The 20,758-nt window shown below is 42.0% G+C and overlaps 1 protein-coding gene across 3 annotated transcripts in view; it reads left to right on the plus strand.

Annotated features, from left to right (window-relative positions):
* GABRA5 (gamma-aminobutyric acid type A receptor subunit alpha5) overlaps positions 1 to 20,758 on the plus strand; it is an 82,840-nt gene that overhangs the window by 54,360 nt on the left and 7,722 nt on the right. For all 3 annotated transcript variants that reach the window (XM_004779161.3, XM_004779158.3, XM_004779162.3), the window contains exons 8-9: positions 15,665 to 15,808; positions 18,876 to 19,028. In XM_004779161.3, coding sequence (XP_004779218.1) covers positions 15,665 to 15,808; positions 18,876 to 19,028 — 297 coding nt within the window. The remainder of the gene's footprint in view (positions 1 to 15,664; positions 15,809 to 18,875; positions 19,029 to 20,758) is intronic.

The raw sequence follows: 20,758 nt of genomic DNA on the forward strand, positions 1-20,758 counted from the left end.
ACATGGCTTTTCTGGTGAAGTCTTAGTAGAAATGAGCCACAGGTTAGAGGAAACTGGAGAAAAGGCAATCCTTGTTATAAATTGACTAAGTTGTGTCCAGAGCAGTTGGCTGAATTGTGTTCTAGTGTTTCATGGAAGGTAGAACTTGTGAGCAATAAAATTGGATATTTAGTCGAGATTTATAAGCAAAGAGTTGAGTTCCTCATCATTGCTCATAGTAAAATATGAAAAGCAAGGGATGGATTTGAGAAGGAATTATTAAGCCAAAAAGAATTCGAATTTAAAGATTTAGAAAATCTTTAACCTTCCCTATTCTGAAAAACAAGGAAACTTATTATGGAGAAAACACCAATGGCGTGAGTAGACAATTGCTTCATAAAATTGACGCCCATGATGTTGATTGGCTGCCTCAGCAGAAACCAGAAACAGTGACTCCAAAGGCAATTCAGAGATGATAAGGACTGCTGGTACCATCACAAGCCTCAGTTTCAAAGGGCAGAACTGCCAACCAGCAGAACTGTGTGGACAGAGTTCTTGCAAAGAACCTTGACAGCAGCACCTCAAGAGCAGTGGGGTGAAGCTGCCACCCCACTAGGCCTGGATGGCAGACCATTGAACCAAAGAGGAAGATTCTCAGGCCTTAGGAATGTTCCTAGCTAGATTTTGGATTTGCATGGGACTTATCACCCTTTTCCTTCTGATTTCATTTTTGGAATCGGAATGTCTATCCTCTGCCTGCCCCACCGTTGTGTTTTAGAAGCACATAATTTGTTTGGTTTCACAAGTTTACAGCTGAAGAATTTTGCCTCAGGATAAATTGAATCTCACCCATATCTGATTCAGATGATACTTAGATGAGACGTTGGGCTTTAGATATTGGGGCTGATGCTGTTATTAGTTAAGATTTTGATGCTATTTAGGTGGAATGGATATATTCTGCATGCAAGAAAGACATGAATTTGAGGGGGGCAGTGTCAAAGTGCTATGTTCTGAATTGTGTCTCCCCCACACATTACAATGTTGAAACCCTAATCCACAATGTGACTGTGTTTGGAGACAGAGCACAATTAAATGACAGCCACGTAACACAGACAGAGATTAAAATTAAGGAAGTCATAAGGGTGGAACCCTAATCCAATAGGATCGGTGCCCTTAGAAGAAGAGGAAGAGAGAGAAATCTTTCTTTTTCTGCAAACACATGCAATGAGGAAAAGCCAAGTCAACACATAGCAGAAAGCCATTTGCAAGCCAGGAAGAGAACTCTCACCAGAAACAAATTTGCTGGCACTTTGGTCTTGGACTTCCCAATCTCCAGATCTGTGAGAAATAAATCTTGCTAATTTAACCACCCAGACTATGCTGTTTTGTCATGGTAGCCCAAGCAGACCAACATAACTTATAAAACTTCTGTTTGGTCTTTCCTTATCTCTTCTATTTCTTTACAGAGACCTTATAGTTTCTCATTTGTTTCAAGCATATTTTGAATTGGTCATTGCAGCATTTTATTATGGCTGCTTCAAAAATTATTTGTCAGGTAATCCTAGTATCTCTCATATTTGTTTTGGTATGTATTGATTTTTTTTAAATTCAGTTTGATCTTCCTAGTTGTTGGTATGATAAATAATTTTCTGTTGGAACCTGGACATTTTGTGTGTTGTGTTATGAGACTCATTCAAGTCTCCTGTTTTAGTTGGCTTTTTTTTTTTTTTTTTTTAAACCCTGCTCTAGCAGGGAAGGTTGCAGCATAGCCTCATTACTGCCAGGAGTGGGTAGAAGTCCAGGTTCTCCACTCAACACCCATGACACAGGGTGTATGGGGCTCTTTATTCTTGCTGGGCAGGTGCAGGATTTCCAGCTGCATACCGGACCTCCTCAGATACCAGATGAGGTAGAGTGCTTCACTAGCATTGTGCAGTAGCAGAATTCTCAATTTTTACTAATTCTCTACTGAAACAGCTCCAGCAAGGAGCAGGAGGGACCTGCTACTGCTGGATTAATGTGGACCTCCGGGCTCCCCACATGGTTGCCAGCACACTATAAGGAATGGGTGTCATTACTGCCTCACCGGAGTGATGGTGCTAGTTCCCTTTTCTCTGATGCCACTACATTGGTGAGTTGGGAATCTGGTGAGACTAGAAGTCTGGGACCTTCACTTTCTTCTTGGTCAGCAGAACTGCAATTCTTCTGTGGTGTTTGACTGGACTTCTCTAGTTACTGTCTATGTCTAAAAGTTTTCTGTCTTGATATGCTGACCCTTTCCTGGTCTTTGGGCTAGAGAGAGTACAGGCTTATGGTGGCAGTGTTACTGTACTTTGTTTATGCCTTATGTGTTTCTGGGTTGCTAAGCTTCTTGGGCTCCCGTCTGAGATGTATGAGGTAAGAATAAAACCATAGAACTCACTATTGGGTCATCTCTTGGGTACCAAGACCCCAAGACTTGTCTGCTTATTCTTTCTACAGATTCTTCCTATATTTTATGTCATGTCCAGGTTTTCTAGCTGTATTTAATGGGGAGAATAGGGAAAAATACATCTCCATTTTCCTGGAAGCAGAAGTCCCCTTACATGTGTTTTTATTTTTATTGATACTTCCTAGAGTTTGTTAAACCTTGAATATATAAATTGGTCTTTCATCAAATTTGAGGAATTTGATGGACAGAGACTACTCTTCCTTCAAATATTTTTCTGTTTCATCCTCTTTTTTTCCATCTGGAGTTTTAATTATATTAATTTTTTTAAGAATTGTTATCTTTCTGTATTCTTTATATTGAATAATTTACATCAGACTGTCTTCAAGTTCACGGACTTTTTAAAGAAAGATTTTTATTTATTTATTTTTTATGAGACAGAGAGCACAAGAGAGAGAATAAGAGCGGGAAGATGCAGAGGGGGAAGCAGACTCCCTGCTGAGCAGGGAGCCTGATGCAGGTCTCAATCCCAGGACTCTGAGATCAGATCACGACCTGAGCTGAAAGCAGATGTGTAACCAACTGAGCAATCCAGGCTGCCCTAAGTTCACTGACTTTTATGTCATCTTCAATATGCTGCTTAATTCATACAGTAAATTTTTTATTTAATATCTTTGTCAGTTTTAGAATTTGTATATGGTTCTTTTAAATAATTTCAATGTCTCTGCTCAACTTACTCTTGGTTTTTCATTACAGAACATTACGTTTTTTCCCTTTCCACTCTTAAGCATAACCATTTAAGCTGCTTTAAAATCCTTGTGTGCTAAATCCAATATTAAATCCTTTTGGGGTCATTCCACATTGATCATTTTTTTCTCTTAAGTGTGGGTCTGTTTTTTTCCTGTTTCTTTTACATTTAATATTTTGAATTAATTCCTATATATTTCAGTGTTATATTGAAGAGACTGGATTCTATTAAACTTAGAGTATCACTTTCTTTTTAGCTAATTAACTTGACCAAAGGAAAACTCCAAACTCTGTCTTTGGTGCAGTAGGCAACAGCTGACATTGTCAGGTGGTTCCTCTACCTTAGTTGGGCTGACAGGATTATGCTCTAGGAATGCATAATTCAGGGGTAAGTGTTGATAGTGTAGAGTTCACATACATCCATTACATCAAGTTTGGGGCTCCTCTGTAGCTCTTTTTCTTTCTAGGATTTTACACTGCATTTTTCAGATGCATTATTTTGATAGCTCTAGACTCTTTTAGGTTCTTGAAACCCGTAAGACCAACCCATAAGCTTTAGTCACCTCACAGCTCTGACTCAAAGCTTTTTAACTAAAAAGGCATTCCCTTCTTCCAAGTGGCAACTCCCTCCAGTTTCTTCCTGTTTGTTCACTCTCTAGGGCCTTCAAGGAGTTACTTCTTTTACATGGTGTCCAGAGCTAATAGCTATTACCTGATTAACAAACACTGGCAGGAGAATTTCGTTGGACTCCAGGGGTTTCCTTTTGTATTGCTTCTCTCATCTCAAAGAAATGTTTGGAATTAGGACAGGGGACTGTGTGTGATGAGCCAAAAGTTTAGGTTGGATGGAAATAATATATATATTTTTTCCAACTATGAACCTTCAATGCCATGGAAAAATTAAACATATATTTATTGAGGGGAAGCAGTATAAGGGAAGGAAGCTTTCAGGAAGATTTATTTAAGTCATTTGTTGTCTTGGGGTAGCTGTGCACACCAGTGCTTGACAAGACTTCTTATTTGGGAATCCCTGATTCATGTCCCTGAAAGAAAATGAATTGTGTATGTCCCCAAGAGGAAAATGAGTTGTATGACTTAAAATTATACCCTCTTTGCATATAAAAATTATGCTCTTGATCTGATCAAAGGCAAAACACTGAAAGTGAAATTGTCAGTTTTTTCATCATTAATCAAATAAATTCAAGATAGTGTGATGTTTAAATATAATGACAATGATATGCAGGACAGGCAGCACAAAAGCAATTTTTGTGAAAGAAAATATATGACCCTCTAAATCCTTCTTCACTAAATTTTCTCATATTCAACAGCCAACCAGCTGCAGTTAAGTCATTTATTACATTCAAAGATAAAATACACATCTGATAGGATCTCATCACTTCTACAATCAGTCGCACCAAATGAGATCAATTGGTGTATGTATATGTGTATGTGTGTGTGTGTATACACATATAATTTGAACTCAGTAGAAAACCTAAAATCAATATAAACACTTCTTGAATTCAGTAGAGATTTTGAACTTTCATGCTAAATTTCTTTTTTATCTGCCTGGTATTTTGAAGATTGGTTTTAGATGCTGCTTGTATCTTTATATCTGATGTTAATATCATTACTACAATATACAAAGCAATTAGAAGGATTTTTTAAAAGATTTTATTTATCTGAGAGAGAGATAGCGAGAGAGAGCATGAGGTAGTGGCAGGGAGAAGGAGAAGAAGCCTCCTCACCCACCAGAGAACATGATGTGGGGCTTGATCCCAGGACCCCAGGACCATGACCTGAGCCAAAGGGAGATGCTTAACCAACTGAGCCACCCAGTTACCCCAGAAGGATTTTGATTTTCTTAATACATCATGTTTATATACAGTTGTCCAAGGGCTAGAAAACTGCAGAAATTTCACCTTTCTTCAGCTTATATGGTTTCAGCACAGGGCAAAATAATTTTAAGAGAAGAAATGTTATTTAAGTTTTTTTTCTTACTTATCTTTCATCTTTTTTGATTTACTAAAAATAGCTGCTTGGCCAAGTAGTTCACTTATACCATGGGCATCTAAGCATGATGCAGAGGCTAAATGTGATAGTATAATGAGTTTCAAATTACCCAATCTAACAGTTCTCTGCTATTAGGAGACAAAGGAATGCAAATAGGTGTCATTATTCTAATGAGCCACATGCTCTGGCTTCTCTAATGCAGAACTGAATTAACAGACATTTCTGTTATTGCTATCTCTACTCTCAAGAATTGAAACAAATGTTGAAATTAGCCCTACTTTACAGAGGGATGTTTTCTAGTCCATAAGGAAATCCCGAGAAGATAATGGCATGGCTTAATATTTGGAAGTGAATGCTTAAATCAAGACTTTTATAAAAGAAAACAAAACTTAATTTTTTTTGTTCATTTTATTTGCGGAATGATGCATTAAATAGTAGATTAAGTCATGAGACAACATCTGGATTCATGAAAATATATGCTAAATTAGATACAGATGCCTCTTTGGTAAACATCCAGTGGAGAGAATTTCACATAATCAGGGTAAATCTCCCTGTAGTGAGCTATTAGTTCATTCAAACATGTGGAATTATGACACTATTAGCTGCATTCATCATTCCCAGCATGTAACGACTCAGCATGAGTGTGGGTGATGTAGAGCACAGATTTCAGAGTATCTAATGAGGATACGATAGTCTGTGAGGTCTTGAAGCACACTGAAGTTCTGTCTGTGTTGTGTCTGAGTTTAGATGCACTAGTAAGCCTTGGTTACAGATACACTGGCTGTGTTCTTCCTTCTGTTGGGTGCAGTTAAGAATTACAGAAGCATGAGTAGTGCTCTGCTCCCAGTGAACTGAAGGACAATTGTATAATAAGATTAAATACCATTGTACAGCTGAAAGCCAGCTGGAATTCAGACAGGGAAACTCATCATGGGGATGACACTTTAACCTGGAAGGATTTGAGTAGAAGGCATAACCAAGATAAGGGCAAAGCACAAAGGACTAGGGGTTGATTAGTGGAGGGGATGAACACCTCCTCTGGGGAAATGACGGGATGGCCTTAATGACTCAAATGTGAAAGTATGAAAATAGTAGTCAGACTGGGAGACGTTTGTGGAGCAAGGGGAGAATGTGCCGGACTCACTGTTAGGGAGGTGACACCCAGAGCTAGGAATTAGCCTGAAGCAATAGAAATGCGGAGAGTTGAGAGCAGGGTGGTGGCCAGGTGTGACAAGTGGATATGAAGGCTCGAAGGATCAAGGATGACATTACGATTTTAGGACATTGTAACACAGGAAATCTATTTTCTGTGAGGACATTGAAAGTAATTAGAAGAGACTACCAGTTTTAAGGTTTAGAAAAGCTGGTTGGTTTATGAGATAGTGGGAAACTACATGAAGGGATTTTTTCCTGTTACCTCTAGCCTTCTGCTCTGCTTCTCACTCCTTTCCAAAAGAAGAGGGTCTTTTCTGCTGGGTGGCTGATAGTCCTTAGTCCCTCTTTCCTGATTTGTTCCCATTTAAATCCAAGAACATGGAGAGTGCAGTTTTTTGACTCTCTTTCTGTCAGACCAGTCAAGCCATTGACTGTAATTTTACGGACTGGACTGTGGAGTGGTTATGGGCCATTTGGCTGGCAAATCTCAACCTTCCTCTGGAATTCCTTTGGTAATAGGGCAGAAGTATTATCTGTCCATCTCCACCTGTAGATAGCTGTCCTTATGTCTCAGTTGATTCTAGGCAAGGAAAAAAGCCTGGCAAAGCCCCTCTTTTAACTTTTACCTGGTGACTCGAAAGCAGGGATACTGGGTATCTAGTAGGTTGTTAGAGATAATGTATGTGCATACATTCATATCTTACAAAGTTTGTAATCTAGATTGCAATCGGTAGGTCAGGTGTTGACTTGGACCTCAGCTCAGAATACTGAGGTTTAGGGAGGTTAAGGATCCTGCAGAAGGTCCCCCAGGTGATGGGTAATGAGATTTTCTGAGGCAGTTATTCTGTTCATTCCCATCTTCCATTTCAGAGAAGAGAGGAAGGCTGAGGACATGGCTGTCAGAGAAGTTAAATTCTGTATGTCTAGATTGCCAAATTCTGCTTTTTGGGTACAGCCTAATCAATATTTCTTCTATCATCATAGGCAATGAATGCACAGAGTAAAACAATTTCCTACCTGGTTATTGGCAGTTCCTGGGTTCCCAGGTGCCCCATGTAGCCTGGCAGATAAGGCTAAGCACATTAGGTTTGCTTCACACATTGGGTTTCCTTTTGATTGACAGAAAGTGAATTCAGGTAGAAAGATCTTTTCATAGAGCTGAATCTGACACACACCAAGAATCCTTCCCACTATATGGGTACATTCCTAATATTTATTAAGCACCTACTTTGTCGGGCATATGTTAAATATTTGACATTGATGAATATACTTTGTCCTCACAGTACCCCTAGGAGATAAGAGTTATTTCTCCCAATCTACAGATGGGAAAATAGAGGCTTAAAGTTCATGCTGGTTGTTGAAGTTCAGAGTTGTGTCACCATATTTCTCTCACAGTTTGGCAAACACTCATTGCTTTTGAAAGACCTTGTAAATAAGGATTAATCATGACATCACTACCTCCTCATCAGTATTTGTAAAGCTAGACCTTAGGAAAACAGAAAGTGTCAACCCAGGAGAAGGAGCCACTCAGGCAACTATGATGAATTCCCCAGTCAGTTAAGAGTGAAAATATTTCAGACCTTCCTGCCTTGCTCTGCTGATATATGGTCAACAGGAGGTGAGCACTGTGTTTCTGGAGCTCTAAATCATGACAGATGATAACAGAACAAACCTGATTGCCTCATTTGCTGTTGTGTCTGGCTAAGAGATTGAATGCCACACAGCTGACACAAAGAGAAGAAGTGAGTGCTACTAAATACCCAAGATGAAATGCACAGGACTGATCATTTATTCCACCCTTAGTTCAAGGAAGAGAGCAGAACTCACCAGTGCTGCACTGTCATGCCAGTGGTCATACTGCCTCTTGTTGTTGTTACTGTTAATGCAATTAACGTTATCAATACCACATTTGATACTTACTAACAATTTGAAAAGTAAGATGATGTGAATTATTAGTATGTATTGTGACACTCATATATCACTTTGTGATTTTAAGTAACTTTTAAATTTTAAGTAAATTTTAAATAAAATTTAATTTTAAATGATTTTTATTTTTATTTAAAGTAAATTTTAAATTTTAAGTAATTTTTTAAAGTTTTAAGTAAATTTTAAGTAACTTTTATCTGGTTACAATTATTATTGTGTTCTTATAAGATAACTATTATAGACCCCTCACCCTCCCCACATACACACCAACAATGGAGAAAGAGGTTTGTGTGTCCAGCAAGTCTGCAGGTATCAAAACCAGCCTTGTCCCTGATCTCTGCAGCACAGACCTCCCTGGTCAACATGCTTAGCCTCAGGGCCCAAGGAGAGCCATCTGTAACTGTGTGCCATCTCCAATCTCCCCACAGAAATTGATGTCCAGCACTGCAGTTAGGAGAGCAGATGGGGTGGGGTCTGTGCCTTCCATAGGCCTTCTCCAGTCTCCACACCTACCTCCATGGCTCCACCACCCCAGGACTCACATCTGCATCCTCACTTCCTCACTCAGCCTCCCTCCAGGCCACCAGAGGGGACTTGTTCCCCCTAGACCTCTGTCACTTTCCAGAATGCTCCATGTGTCCTGATGTCCTTTCTCTTCTGACTCTCATATGTTCTATACTTCCTTTCCCTTCTCTCTTGAGCAGATCAGGCACCAAGTAGACAACTCCACAAGGGAAACATTGTTTCCTGTTTTCCGCACTCTTTGTAGATACCATCTGTGTTCCTAGATGTTCTTAACTCTCAGAACTGACCCTGATGACTCTGACCTGTTACCCTGGGGTTTGAACTTGCTTATGAGCTTCTGGATTCACATTTTCCAACCTACTCATACCCCCAAGGGTTGGGGGTAGGGGGTGGGGAGACCCTTTTCTTGACCAGAGCGAAGATTCACAACTCCCTTGTGGATTGGGAGATAGAATGAAGAGGTATTAATGGGACACCTGCAGCCCTCCTCTCTGGAAATATAGCCACGGGGGGTGGGGGGTGGGGGGGGGAGACAGCTTCCCAGTATGAGACAGATGAGCTGGGGATAAGATATAGGGCAGGTGTAAGGACAATAGAAATGGAAGCTGCCTGAGTCACTCTGGGGACAGTAAGAAGCCAAGGGATCCTATCTCATCACCGTCTACTGTCTGCTCCACACTCACAGCCTTGGCAAGAATCCAGCAGGGTGCTCTGTTCAAGTCCATGTCTGAGTGCCATAGCTCTTAATATTCAGGGTCCTATAGCATTTACATAGTAGGAAGGAGATAAAATCTCACTGTTAATTTATATGGAACTTAGGGCATCTTCACAGTCTTGGCATATGCCCAGTGTCTATGACTAGACATTTGGAAACCAGCTTGCTAAGGGACAGGGCATCATCAGCCCCTATATACATTCTCAGTGCCCAGAGCCACCCATCTCCTCAGCAGAGAAGAGAAATTACAGCAGAAGCACTTGTGTCAGGGGAACTCCAAAGCTGCCATGTGAAAAATACACTTCTATATTACTTAAAACTTAAAAATAGAAGGTCATGTTAAAAACAAAACAAAAGAATACCACTCAACATATACCTGCAATGTGAGTTAAGTCTAGATCCATTTTTCATCAGTTGCTTTAACAGACTATTTACTTCCATTTCATATCATTTATATACAGATAAATCTCAGAATTATATCAATAATTCTCATGGTTCTGCCCCAACCTTGCTTAGCAACTTTCTGACAAGTTGGCCTATCATTAGACCTTTGCTCAGGGATAGGGAGCGCTGGTTATTGGAAAAGACTAAGTATCACATATCTACGGGGAGAAAATCTAGCAAAAGATAGAGAATAGTATACTTTTTTGAAAAATATTCCCTTTTAGGTACTCTTTTAGGTACTTCCCATCTTATCAATAGTGATGCTGTCAGCTAGGAATGTTGGGCACTTGCCTGGCCATATTATTCGTAGTGATGTTTCTCTGAGCGGAGCCAGTGCCCTGGTGGGATCAACCCTGTGTTTCTCATGATGATTGCAAGATGCACCTCAGCAACAACCATTAGGGAACTTTGAAAAAAACATGTATTATTCACCTGCATGCCCGGGACCACAGGTAGAGAAAGGGAAAGAGAGAGCACAGACCTAGGGTCTTTTTATTGGGGACTAGGTTGGGGTGATAAGGGTTTGGCAGCTTCACTCTTTATTACTGCCAAATTTAAAACATAAGAGCAAGAATTAGGGCACAGGAAAGGAAAAGTGGGTGACTCCAGTGGCCAGCTATCTAGGTCACCCGAGGCTTTCTAAAAGGGGAACCTCATGGGTGGGGCGGCCTTGCTCTTTATTTAGTTGTGTAGCTGGCAGTGTGATCAAGAGGGATGTCTTTGAAGGGACTGCCTCCAAAATCAAAAGCTTAACATCAGGTGCTTGTAGGGGCTCCTGGGTGGCTCAGTCATTAAGCATCTGCCCAGGGTCCTGGGACTGAGCCCAGCATTGGGCTCCCCGCTCAGCAGGAAGCCTGTTTCTCCCTCTTCCACTCCCCCTGCTTGTGTTCTTTCTCTCGCTGTCTCTCTCTTATCAAATAAATAGATAAAATCTTTTTAAAAATCAGGTGCTTATATTACAATCAAAAAAGCTTATTGTCAGTCACTTTCACTACGGAGACCTAAATATGTGGAGAGATACTTCATGTCCATGATGAAAAAGATATGATTCCAGAAGATGTCATGTCTTCCCCAGTATAATCTATAATAATACATATCCTGTTTAGTTCCAATATAAATCTCATCCGAGTATTTTTAGGAAAGTTGATTCCGACATGCTTCTGGGTGAGCATAGGACCAACAATAGCTGGGGCCTCCTGAAGAAGAAAAGATGGGACCTGACCCTTCCAGCTCTTGGCATCTTCCGAACAGGACAGGAAAAGGGAGCAGAGCAGAAGATCCAGCAGAGAGAAGACTCCTGGATGACAGAAACCTCACTTGGTGGAGCAAAATCTGCAGATGAGCAGGTTGGAGGGATGGCTTGAATGAAGTCAGTGGCAACACAGAAAACCACATGGAGAAAATGCCATTGGATACCTTAAATACAATCAACTCCTGGTGATTAAGGCCCTAAGGGTGAAGGACAATGCATTAAAACTTTGATTATGCACATGTAATATATAGTGTGACCTCAGAACAGGGAGAGCCTCTGAAATAAGATGCGGAGAGATGAAAAGATGGATAAATTAGACTAAAATTAATGTTTTTCCAAAAAAGAAAATAAAAGCCAATGATACAGTGAAATAGCCACAAATGTGAAGATCTGTGTAACATAGAACAAAATGTATCAGAATATATAAAGGAAACATGAATCAAATGAATAATAACATGAACATGTAAAGCAGAATATGAAAAATAATTTCACAAAGAAAACATAGCAAAGCCGGGGGGGGGGGGGAAAACGTGTGTGTGTGGCAGGGGGAAGCTTCATTTAATGACTTCTGGCCGGGAAGTAAAACTACAAAGCAAACAATGCAGTGATTATCATAAAATTCATTTACCACCTTGTAGGGAGGGGGGGAGCTTACAGTGAGTCATGCACAGAGGGTCTTGAAGCTTCTGGGGCTTTCCTCTGTATTAAGCTCAGTGTATCACCATACATGCTGATTTCATTATTTTTGAACTGTTATAGGTACTGTACTGCACATAAATGAAGAATAAAGGTAGTGATCCACATTAGCAAAGAAACATCTGCACTTTTTAGTAGAACTCTTGGTCATTCCAGAGACCATTCTCCTGGCTTCTATCTGTTAAGATCTCTGATCTAAGTGGATAGTTTTGCTGGTTCAGCCTAACAGCTGCAGGGGTCCTTCACGGTGCAGTGAGCTAGCCCCTCCTGGTGGAAAATTGCAGGGCATTGCTGTCCTACTTAGGGAGGCCTCCCCTGCCGGTCGCAGCAGCAGACCTCTCTGCAGCTCTTTCCTCATCTCCTGAGACATCTACGGATTCTTCACCTGGGAGGGTGCATTGTTCCCTTCACCCTAGAGTGAGAGTCGTTCTCTGTTTAAGTAGCTGGGAGCAAAGCATACAGCTTTGTTCAAAAGGTGTCAGAGTGGTTGGGTGTGGCATCTGTTCATACTCATGGACTTGATGATGGGACAAGTGTGTTGGTTTACTTCCAGAGACCTCAAGAGACAGCTGGAACAAATAAGCCCGTCAGTTCCTGGAAGCCAGCTGCTCTTGCTGAGGTGGCCAGATTCTACTAGGTCCTGGGGCCACTCCTGAGCCATCAACTGAAGCCGGTGATACAGGCCGCCCGGACAGGACATTCCCCGTGCCCTCCCACGGCAGTGCCTGCTGTACCAGTGGCTTTGCTGTTCTCCCCTCAGCTTCTCAGACTCCAGACCCTGCAGCACCCTAGGAAGGCATGCCCCACCCTTTCTTTTTCTCCACCAGCACCCCTCAGGTGATCTCACCAGCCTGTGCTTCAGCTGACATCCGTATCCTGGTGATGGGAGAAGTCACTTCCATCCGGGACAATTCCCATGATCTAACTTGTACAACTGTCCACTCAGCATCCCTAAGGAAAGCCCTCAAAGGCCTCAACTCTGACATGTAGGCACCTGCATTCCTCCTCTTTCACTGGATGCCATGTCCTTCCAGAATCTCTGCCATCCTCCCACATGCAAATGACCTGTCCAGACGCCCAGACTGGCCACCTTCTCCCTCTCCCAGCTCACATGATTTGTTAGCACCTGGACAACCCTTTCCTTTAACATGGATCCCAAATTTCTCCTCTTTGTACCCTTTCCCACCACTATCATCTTCCACCTAGATTATTTTAATATTGTCATAGGCAGTCTCCCATTTGTCTGGTTCCCACCTCTGTTCTATTCTCCCATCTCAGCCAGATGGATCCTTTTATTTTTTTTTTAATCTCTAGATAAATTAACAAGTTTATTCACTAAATGTTCATCAAGTTTTATGGAAAGTATAAAAATTTTATGAAAGTTATAAATTGTTCATTATTTTCTATTAAGGAATGTAAGAAAAAATTCTAGAAATAAATATACATTCAGGTGCCATCGAACTGACTCTAGTTAAGCATAATGAAGAGTATAAATTTTATGACAAAGTTAACCAAAATCATCATGAATTCCACATCCCTCAATATTTGATATTTTCAAGGACAAAAGTAAAATAAAATATGAGATGTCTTTATTTCTTAATTTCTCTTTCTGCTGCTTCACTGTTGGATATAGAGATGCCACAGATTTCTGTACATTGATTTTGTATCCCGTGACTTTACTGAATTCAAATTATCAGCCCTAGCAGTTTTTTGGTGGAGTCTTTCAGATATTCTATATAGAGTATCATGTCTTGTATATAGAGTATACAAGTTTTACTCCTTCCTTGTTGCTTGGGAGGTCTTGTATTTCTTTTTGTTGTCTGATTGCTGTAGCTAGGACATTCAACACTACATTAAATAACAGTGGTTCATTACAGTTCTTCTTTCACCTTATGCTTAAAATTAAATAAAAATTATATTGTTAGAACCTACAGTTTAAAGTTATAGAATCTTAGTAACATTTGGCTCAACTAATTAGTTAAGCCAGATGGATCCTTTTAAAGCATGTTAGAATATGTCTGTGTCTTCTGACTAGCTCAGAGCAAAAGTCAAAGGCCGAAAAATGGTCTTGAGGCACTGTTTTTTAAAAAGATTTTATTTATTTATTTTCCAGAGAGAGAGAGAGAACATAAGCAGGGGAGAGTGGCAGGCAGAGGAAGAAGCAGGCTCCCTGCTGAACAGGGAGCCCAATGCCGGACCCAGTCCCAGGACCCTGGATCATGACCTGAGCCAAAGGCAGACCAATTGAGCCACGCAGGTGGCCCAGAGCACTGTTTTATCTGGTCTTTTCCTCCGCCCCCTGCCTGGCTTTTCTCCAGGTATTGCAGCAGGACCTTTGCAGCATCCATTCCTCGGATGCTCTTCCTCCTGACAGCCACGTGGCCAGCTCCTGCACACTTCTTGGGTCTCCTAAATTAGGCCTTCGCAGACAACGCCATTTAAAATTATGCCTCCTCCCTTTTCATAGCTTGTAGTTTTCTATAGCATTAACAAACCTGTTACATGTTTTATGTGTATTTGTCTCCCTCTTCCCTTCTCTGTTCCTCATCTACCTGTCCTAGTTTTCTATTGCTCTATGACAAGTTATCACACACTTAGCAGTTTAAAGCCATACATATGTAACTAATCTTATCATAATTGTTTCACAATTCATACATATATCAAATCTTTACATTGTATACCTCGAGCTTACATACTGCTCCATGTCATTCATATCTCAATAAAGCTTGGGAAAAGAAAAAAAAAAGAAAATAATATCTTTATTTTCTTAAGAGTTCTATAAGCCAGAATGTAGTGTGTTTGCTGGGTCCCACTGGCCAGACTTATAGTGTTGGCAGGACTGCGTTTCTTTCTGGGGGTGAATCTACGTCTAGCTTCATTCAGGTTGTTGGCAGGGTGCAGTTCTGTATGGCTATAGGTTTGAAGTCCCTGTTTCCTGCCAGCTGTGGTGTGTTTTCTGCCGTGGGTGGTCATTCTCACCCTTTAGAAGCTGGTCACATTCCATGTCCCCTTCCTCCATCTTCAAAGCCAACATTGATGGTCAAGTACTTTCTTCATGCTTCAGATTTCTCTGAGCTGGGTCTCTGACTGGCTCCAGCTGGAGAAAGTTCTCTGTTTTTGAGGGCTCAAGTGATTATACTGGGTGTACTGGAATAATCCAGGATAATCTTCTGATTTAAAGGCCTCTAGCCTTAACTCCATCTGTACAGTGCCATATACCATATAAGGTAACATTCATAGACATGATACCAGGGGGAGGAAGTCTTACCTACCATGTCATGCTCCCACCAGAATAGCATTGAACAACGGGACGATAAGTACCAGTTGCAAAGTGGAGTCTTTATCATAACTAATGCTCTCAGGTGCTGCTCATGTGCTCAATGCATTATGCATTATGGAGCTTGTATCGTGACAGCAGGAACCCCAAGAAGTAGCTGCTGTTACTGCCCCCATTTTACAGATGGAAAAGATGAGGCACAGAGCTTAGGTGACTTTCCCAAGACCACAGAGCTGGGAAAGCCCCCAGCACTGTGGTCTCAGCCCATGCAATACTGTACCCTACAGAGAAAATACATGCTAGGAAGCACCAGGCACTGATTGCTGACCACCCAGATCTTTAGGAACGAAAAGGATCTAAACAGTGGTGACATCTGCCCTGGTCTGACCACCAGGACCTTTAACTTTGACCTTCCACTCATCTCTCTTGCTACGTTTATAAACATCTTTGGTTGTGCAGGCTGAAAATATTTCCTTTCATTTATACCACCTTCTGCTCACCCCCATACAGATGCATATCCTAATTCTGAAGTTGTCTATGTCTGGACTAATGGCACCACTAAGTCAGTGGTGGTGGCAGAAGATGGCTCCAGGCTGAACCAGTACCACTTGATGGGGCAGACGGTGGGCACCGAGAACATCAGCACCAGCACAGGTGAGACCAAATGCATGTAGAATGACAAACCCTGGGAGAACTTGGTGCTCCTGTGGTATGTTGGTGGGGAGGATTCCCCTCAGGCTCACTTCAGTTCTACTTAGCAATCTGGGGCATGGCTGTTGCTGTGCAGTGCTGGCCACAAGGACCCCTCCAATTCAGGTCCCAGTTCCTGCAGTGGCCTACAAAGGCACCAGCTGCAGTGACTGGCAGTACTGAAAGCCATGGGAGGTGTAATCTCAGGTGTGTTTGCCTTCATGTGTGTACACCCCTGTGATTGCATGTTCTGCCTGGAGGATGCACGAACCTGCTTATATAACAGAGCTCCTGCTTCAAGCACTGAGACAGACACAGAGGCAGTAGTAGTCTCTGCAGGAAAGGTAGACAGCTTCCTGCAGGTACTCCTGTTTACCTGCTCCCCTCCTGTTCTGAACATTTCTAAGATTTCCCAGGGGTTGAATTTTGCACAACAGCATCATAGAAACAGCTGAGGCCTCACCAAGAAGGAAGGGGCTCTCACTCTCACATGCATAGGGCTGGGCTGAGTACCACAGGCCCAGTACAACCTGACTTCACCTAACACAAAATGGGTGAGGTGTCCAAAAGGACAGAGGGCGTTCTACTTTCTGCACTTGAAAGGTGTGTCCCCGGTTGACTCCTGGCCACAGGGGGCCCTGTTTTAGCAATCAGGAGGCTTGGCTGTTAGCAGAAGAGGAGATTCCACGGCCTCAGAGAGTCTCTAATGCAGAGAAGAAAAGTATAGGCTGGATGGAGTGGGCCCTGTAGCAGGGATGAGTTGCAAGCCCCAGAAGGTACCCTGGTCAGCATCACTCTTTCTCAGCATTGCCAAACCTCAGAGCTGGCAGGAAGTGCATGCTGCTTCTACATACAGACTCCCAGATCCTACCCACTGGCCTTATTGCTGGACATCCCAGGGAGAGAGAAGAGAGCCTGGCAGGACTGAGAGGGTGGTAGCCTAATTTTGTGGGAATAAGTGAAAAGGTGGTGTAGCAGATGTGTAGGGTAAAGAATTGCCATGTTAATAGAGGATGCTACAGTCCAGAATTGTTTCATATAGTTCTTTAAAAATGTATAAATGGGGTTTATGCCTCTATTTCTGTTCTAAAAAGATGGTCTTTTTAAAAAAACATTATTTGATATTGCTACTTTCAACTCAAAAATAAAACAAATTGGTGGGGTGAACAGATAAGCAAAATGGGTGAAGGCAAGTGGAAAATACGGACTTGCTAGTAAAGAATGAGTAAGTCACAGGAATAAAAGGCACAGCATAAGGAGTATAATCAATGATACTGTTTAGGGATGTATTGGGACAGATGGTAGCTACATTTGTGGCAAATACAGAATAATGCATAAACTTGTTGAATCACTATGTTGCACATCCAAAACTAGTGTCACATTGTGTGTCAACTATACTCAAATTAAAACAAAACAAAACAGAATGAGAACAACAACAATAAAAGCATTATAAGCAAGAGAGTAATCTCAAACCCTACTGCAAAGAAATAGAATGGCATTTCCCCTCTTTTCAGATGTCAAGGAGAGGCAAAGTTGGATCATTATAAAGATCCAGTCCTTGCTCTTAAACATATCTCATCCTCCGTCTCTTTGTTGCTGCTTCTTTCTGCTGTAATGGAGCCCACTCAGCCACTCTCCTCTGCTCTGACCTGTCTTGGAACTATGGGGACAGTGTGGCCTGCCTCTGTTGGCATGTCGCAGGCACTCCTAAGGATTTTGATCTCCTTCTCTGCAAGGGGGCAGATTTTGCTGCATGTGATTTTAATGGTTCCCTCTGCCTATGACATCTGGCACGCCGTGAGAAAAGGCATGTAGGGACACATCCACAGCTGGCCATGCTGAGCTCTGGGCTCCGATTCCAAAAGCAAGCATCGGAGCTTGTTATCTGGCTCAGTTGTCCCAGTGCTCCACATGGGTCTCCAGCAGACCACCCCCCAGATAGCCAGCTCCCACTGCGTCTGCTTTAGGGGAGGCCTCTAGCCCTTCTCCCCACTTTGCAGTTCCACCCAGCCACGCCATCTACTCCTTGTAATTCAGCAAAAGAACTCTTGTCCTCAGATCAGCTTAATTCTGCTTCTGCTTCTCAAAGCAGCCTTCTCATCTCCCCATAAGCAGTCCCAGAGATGAATGGTGCAGAACAGGAAATACTCAATAATATTGTAATAATGTTATATGGTGACCAATGATGGCTACACTTATCATGGTGAACGTTGAGTAATGTACAGAATTGTCAAATCAATATGTTGTACACCTGAAACTTATATAACATTGTACGTGAACTATACTTGAATAAAACAAACAAACAAACAAAAACATCCTAGCCCTGGAGATTCTCCAGCTGACAACCATTCACACACCCCCCCGACCACAGCCCGTCTCAGCTCCTTACCAGTTCACCATCAAGGCAGCATCATTCTCAGCAATGAACGGAAGGTCCCCGCTGGCCTCCCACACTGCCAGGCAGATCCAGAGAAGTCCCTGGGGCATTGTCAAGGAAATGCCCCAATCTCCCTGGTAGGCGGCAGGAAGGGGGGGCTGCCAAGACCCGTGGCCTCCTCCAGCTGCAGTTGCTCACCCTCCACCCAGGTCTGGCAGGGAGCACGGAGCAGGGGGGTGGTCACCCTTAGCTTCTTCCAGCCTTCCCTGGCTGGGAAATAGGAAGAAAATTTCTCCACCTGCAACAGGGCTCTGTGATGTCCTGAGTTATATCTGGAGAGGCTAAATCCTGAAATCCTGATGGCAGTAGCGGTGAGTGGCACAGATTGTGACCAGGGATTAGGAAAACACACAAATCTGATTTTCCCCAGGAAAAACATCCACCAGTAAAGGCTCTTCAGAAGATGAGGCTCAGAAGACTGACTTATAATTAAGAAATCCCTGTATCCTCCATTCTTTCATTTACTCCAACAATATAAACGAATAGTTTTCTAAGGGGGAGATGGAGAGAAGGACCACCTCTGGTCCAGGAGCAGGAAGGACAGGCAAGACTCTAGGACAGGTGACTGTCCTGCATTAATTTGCTTATTTGCAGGGGAATACACAGTCATGACGGCTCATTTCCATCTGAAGAGGAAGATCGGTTACTTTGTCATCCAGACCTACCTTCCCTGCATAATGACCGTGATCTTGTCACAGGTGTCCTTTTGGCTGAACAGAGAATCGGTCCCTGCCAGGACAGTGTTTGGTGAGTGTCTCTAAGCCTGCACTGGTGTCTTGGGACTGCTTCTGACTATCCCCAAACAACAAAATCCTCTAAACTCCTAGTGATTACTGTCTGTTCTGTGACCTGGAAAACAAATAGACCTATTAGTTAAGAATCCAGTGTTAGGGAGGACAGGTATTGCATGGAGCACTGGGTGTTTTATGCAGACAATGAATCATGGAAAACTACATCAAAAACTAGTGATGTACTGTGTGGTGACTAACATAAAACAATTTAAAAAAAAAAGAGAGAATTCAATGTTAAGGATTAGGAGTTAGGATGGCTCTCTAACAAGAGTTTAGGAAATGATGCAAGATCTATTTGATCATTGTTTCCATTTTGAAAAGCCTTTGCTGGTAGCCTTTTTTTTTTTTTTAAGGTTTGAAACTGCCGGCACTCTGTCTTATGTGATATTTTGCTACAGTATTTTCATACTTCTCCCAAAGTACTACTTTGTTATCAGGCAGTTTTCTTTGAAGCGTGCGTGCCACTTTAAAATGAACTCCCAAGGGTATTCAATCCATCATATCTTATATGGTAATAATAAATCACATATCTATATATCATATACACCATCATATTTATGGGGTATATGATTTGAATATGTGGACATTTGCATATTACATAATGCATATATATATTATACATAGATATTCACATAGACTTATTTGCAGATACACATATATATGATAAGAATCTAGAACAACATCATTTGACATCCCTAAGACTTGCGTTAGGTATAGCAAAATCTAGTTCAGGAGGTACCTTGGCAGAGCAGGCATAGTTAAGCATTTAACGCTTACCTTGAAGCTCTGCTTCCTCACATCTGAGTTGCGATACTAAAAGTAGTTTTGCAGGTCACTTGTGATAATGGATGCTGACATATTTCTAAACCTTAAGGTACACTTCATGCCTCAGCTCTTAACTGCGAAGAAGGAAGCCATGACCTGCATTTTATGCTACCACTACCTAGTCTGTAGGAAGTCTAAGAGCCCAGGGAGTTTCTAAGTGATGGCCCAGGAGTATTCCTGTCAGACTATTTCTCTACCTACGTGGCCAGCTACACTTGCTTCAGAAATGTTTCAAAAGGGTATGGAGGTTCATGACCAGGCAGTGCTTCCCCAGTAGTTTAGGGGAATATTAGTAGGTGGGCAGGAAAAAAAAATAGTTTGGAGAATGCTGGATATTAGTTTCTGTTTCTTCTGGGAGATCCCCAAAGCACTTTGGGATGTTCAAGGACCCAAGAAGTTCAAGAAGCCTATTTCAAGGTCATGCACAGAACCCTCTCCCCCAGCACAATGATTAAGTGGGTTTCTAAGAAAAATCAAAGTTGCCTACTGATTTTTCACTATGCATTAATTCCACTCATGGTACCATGCTCGGGGAGTACATATAAATACCTTTGAAGGATGACATTGGATGCAAACTCAGCTGCTCTGACCACCAGTGACATGACATACTTGGTGCTCTGATTTCCTAGGGCTCCATAACAAAGTGCCATGCCCTGAGGGGTTTAAACAATGGAAATTACTTGTTTCAATTCTAGAGGCTACAAGCCCCAAATCAAGAGGTCAACAAAGCTGGTTCCTTCTGAGGGCTGTGAAGAAAGGGTCTGTTCCAGGGTTAGGGTTAGGACAGGCAATTCCAGTGTTCGCACCCTATGTGCATGTCTGTGGTACCAGTCATATTGGATCAGGGGCTGCCCTAACAAT

The sequence above is a fragment of the Mustela putorius genome, unplaced genomic scaffold (assembly GCF_011764305.1).
Source record: "Mustela putorius furo isolate JIRA1106 unplaced genomic scaffold, ASM1176430v1.1 tig00003972_pilon_pilon_pilon, whole genome shotgun sequence".
NCBI classification, from domain to species: domain Eukaryota; kingdom Metazoa; phylum Chordata; class Mammalia; order Carnivora; family Mustelidae; genus Mustela; species Mustela putorius.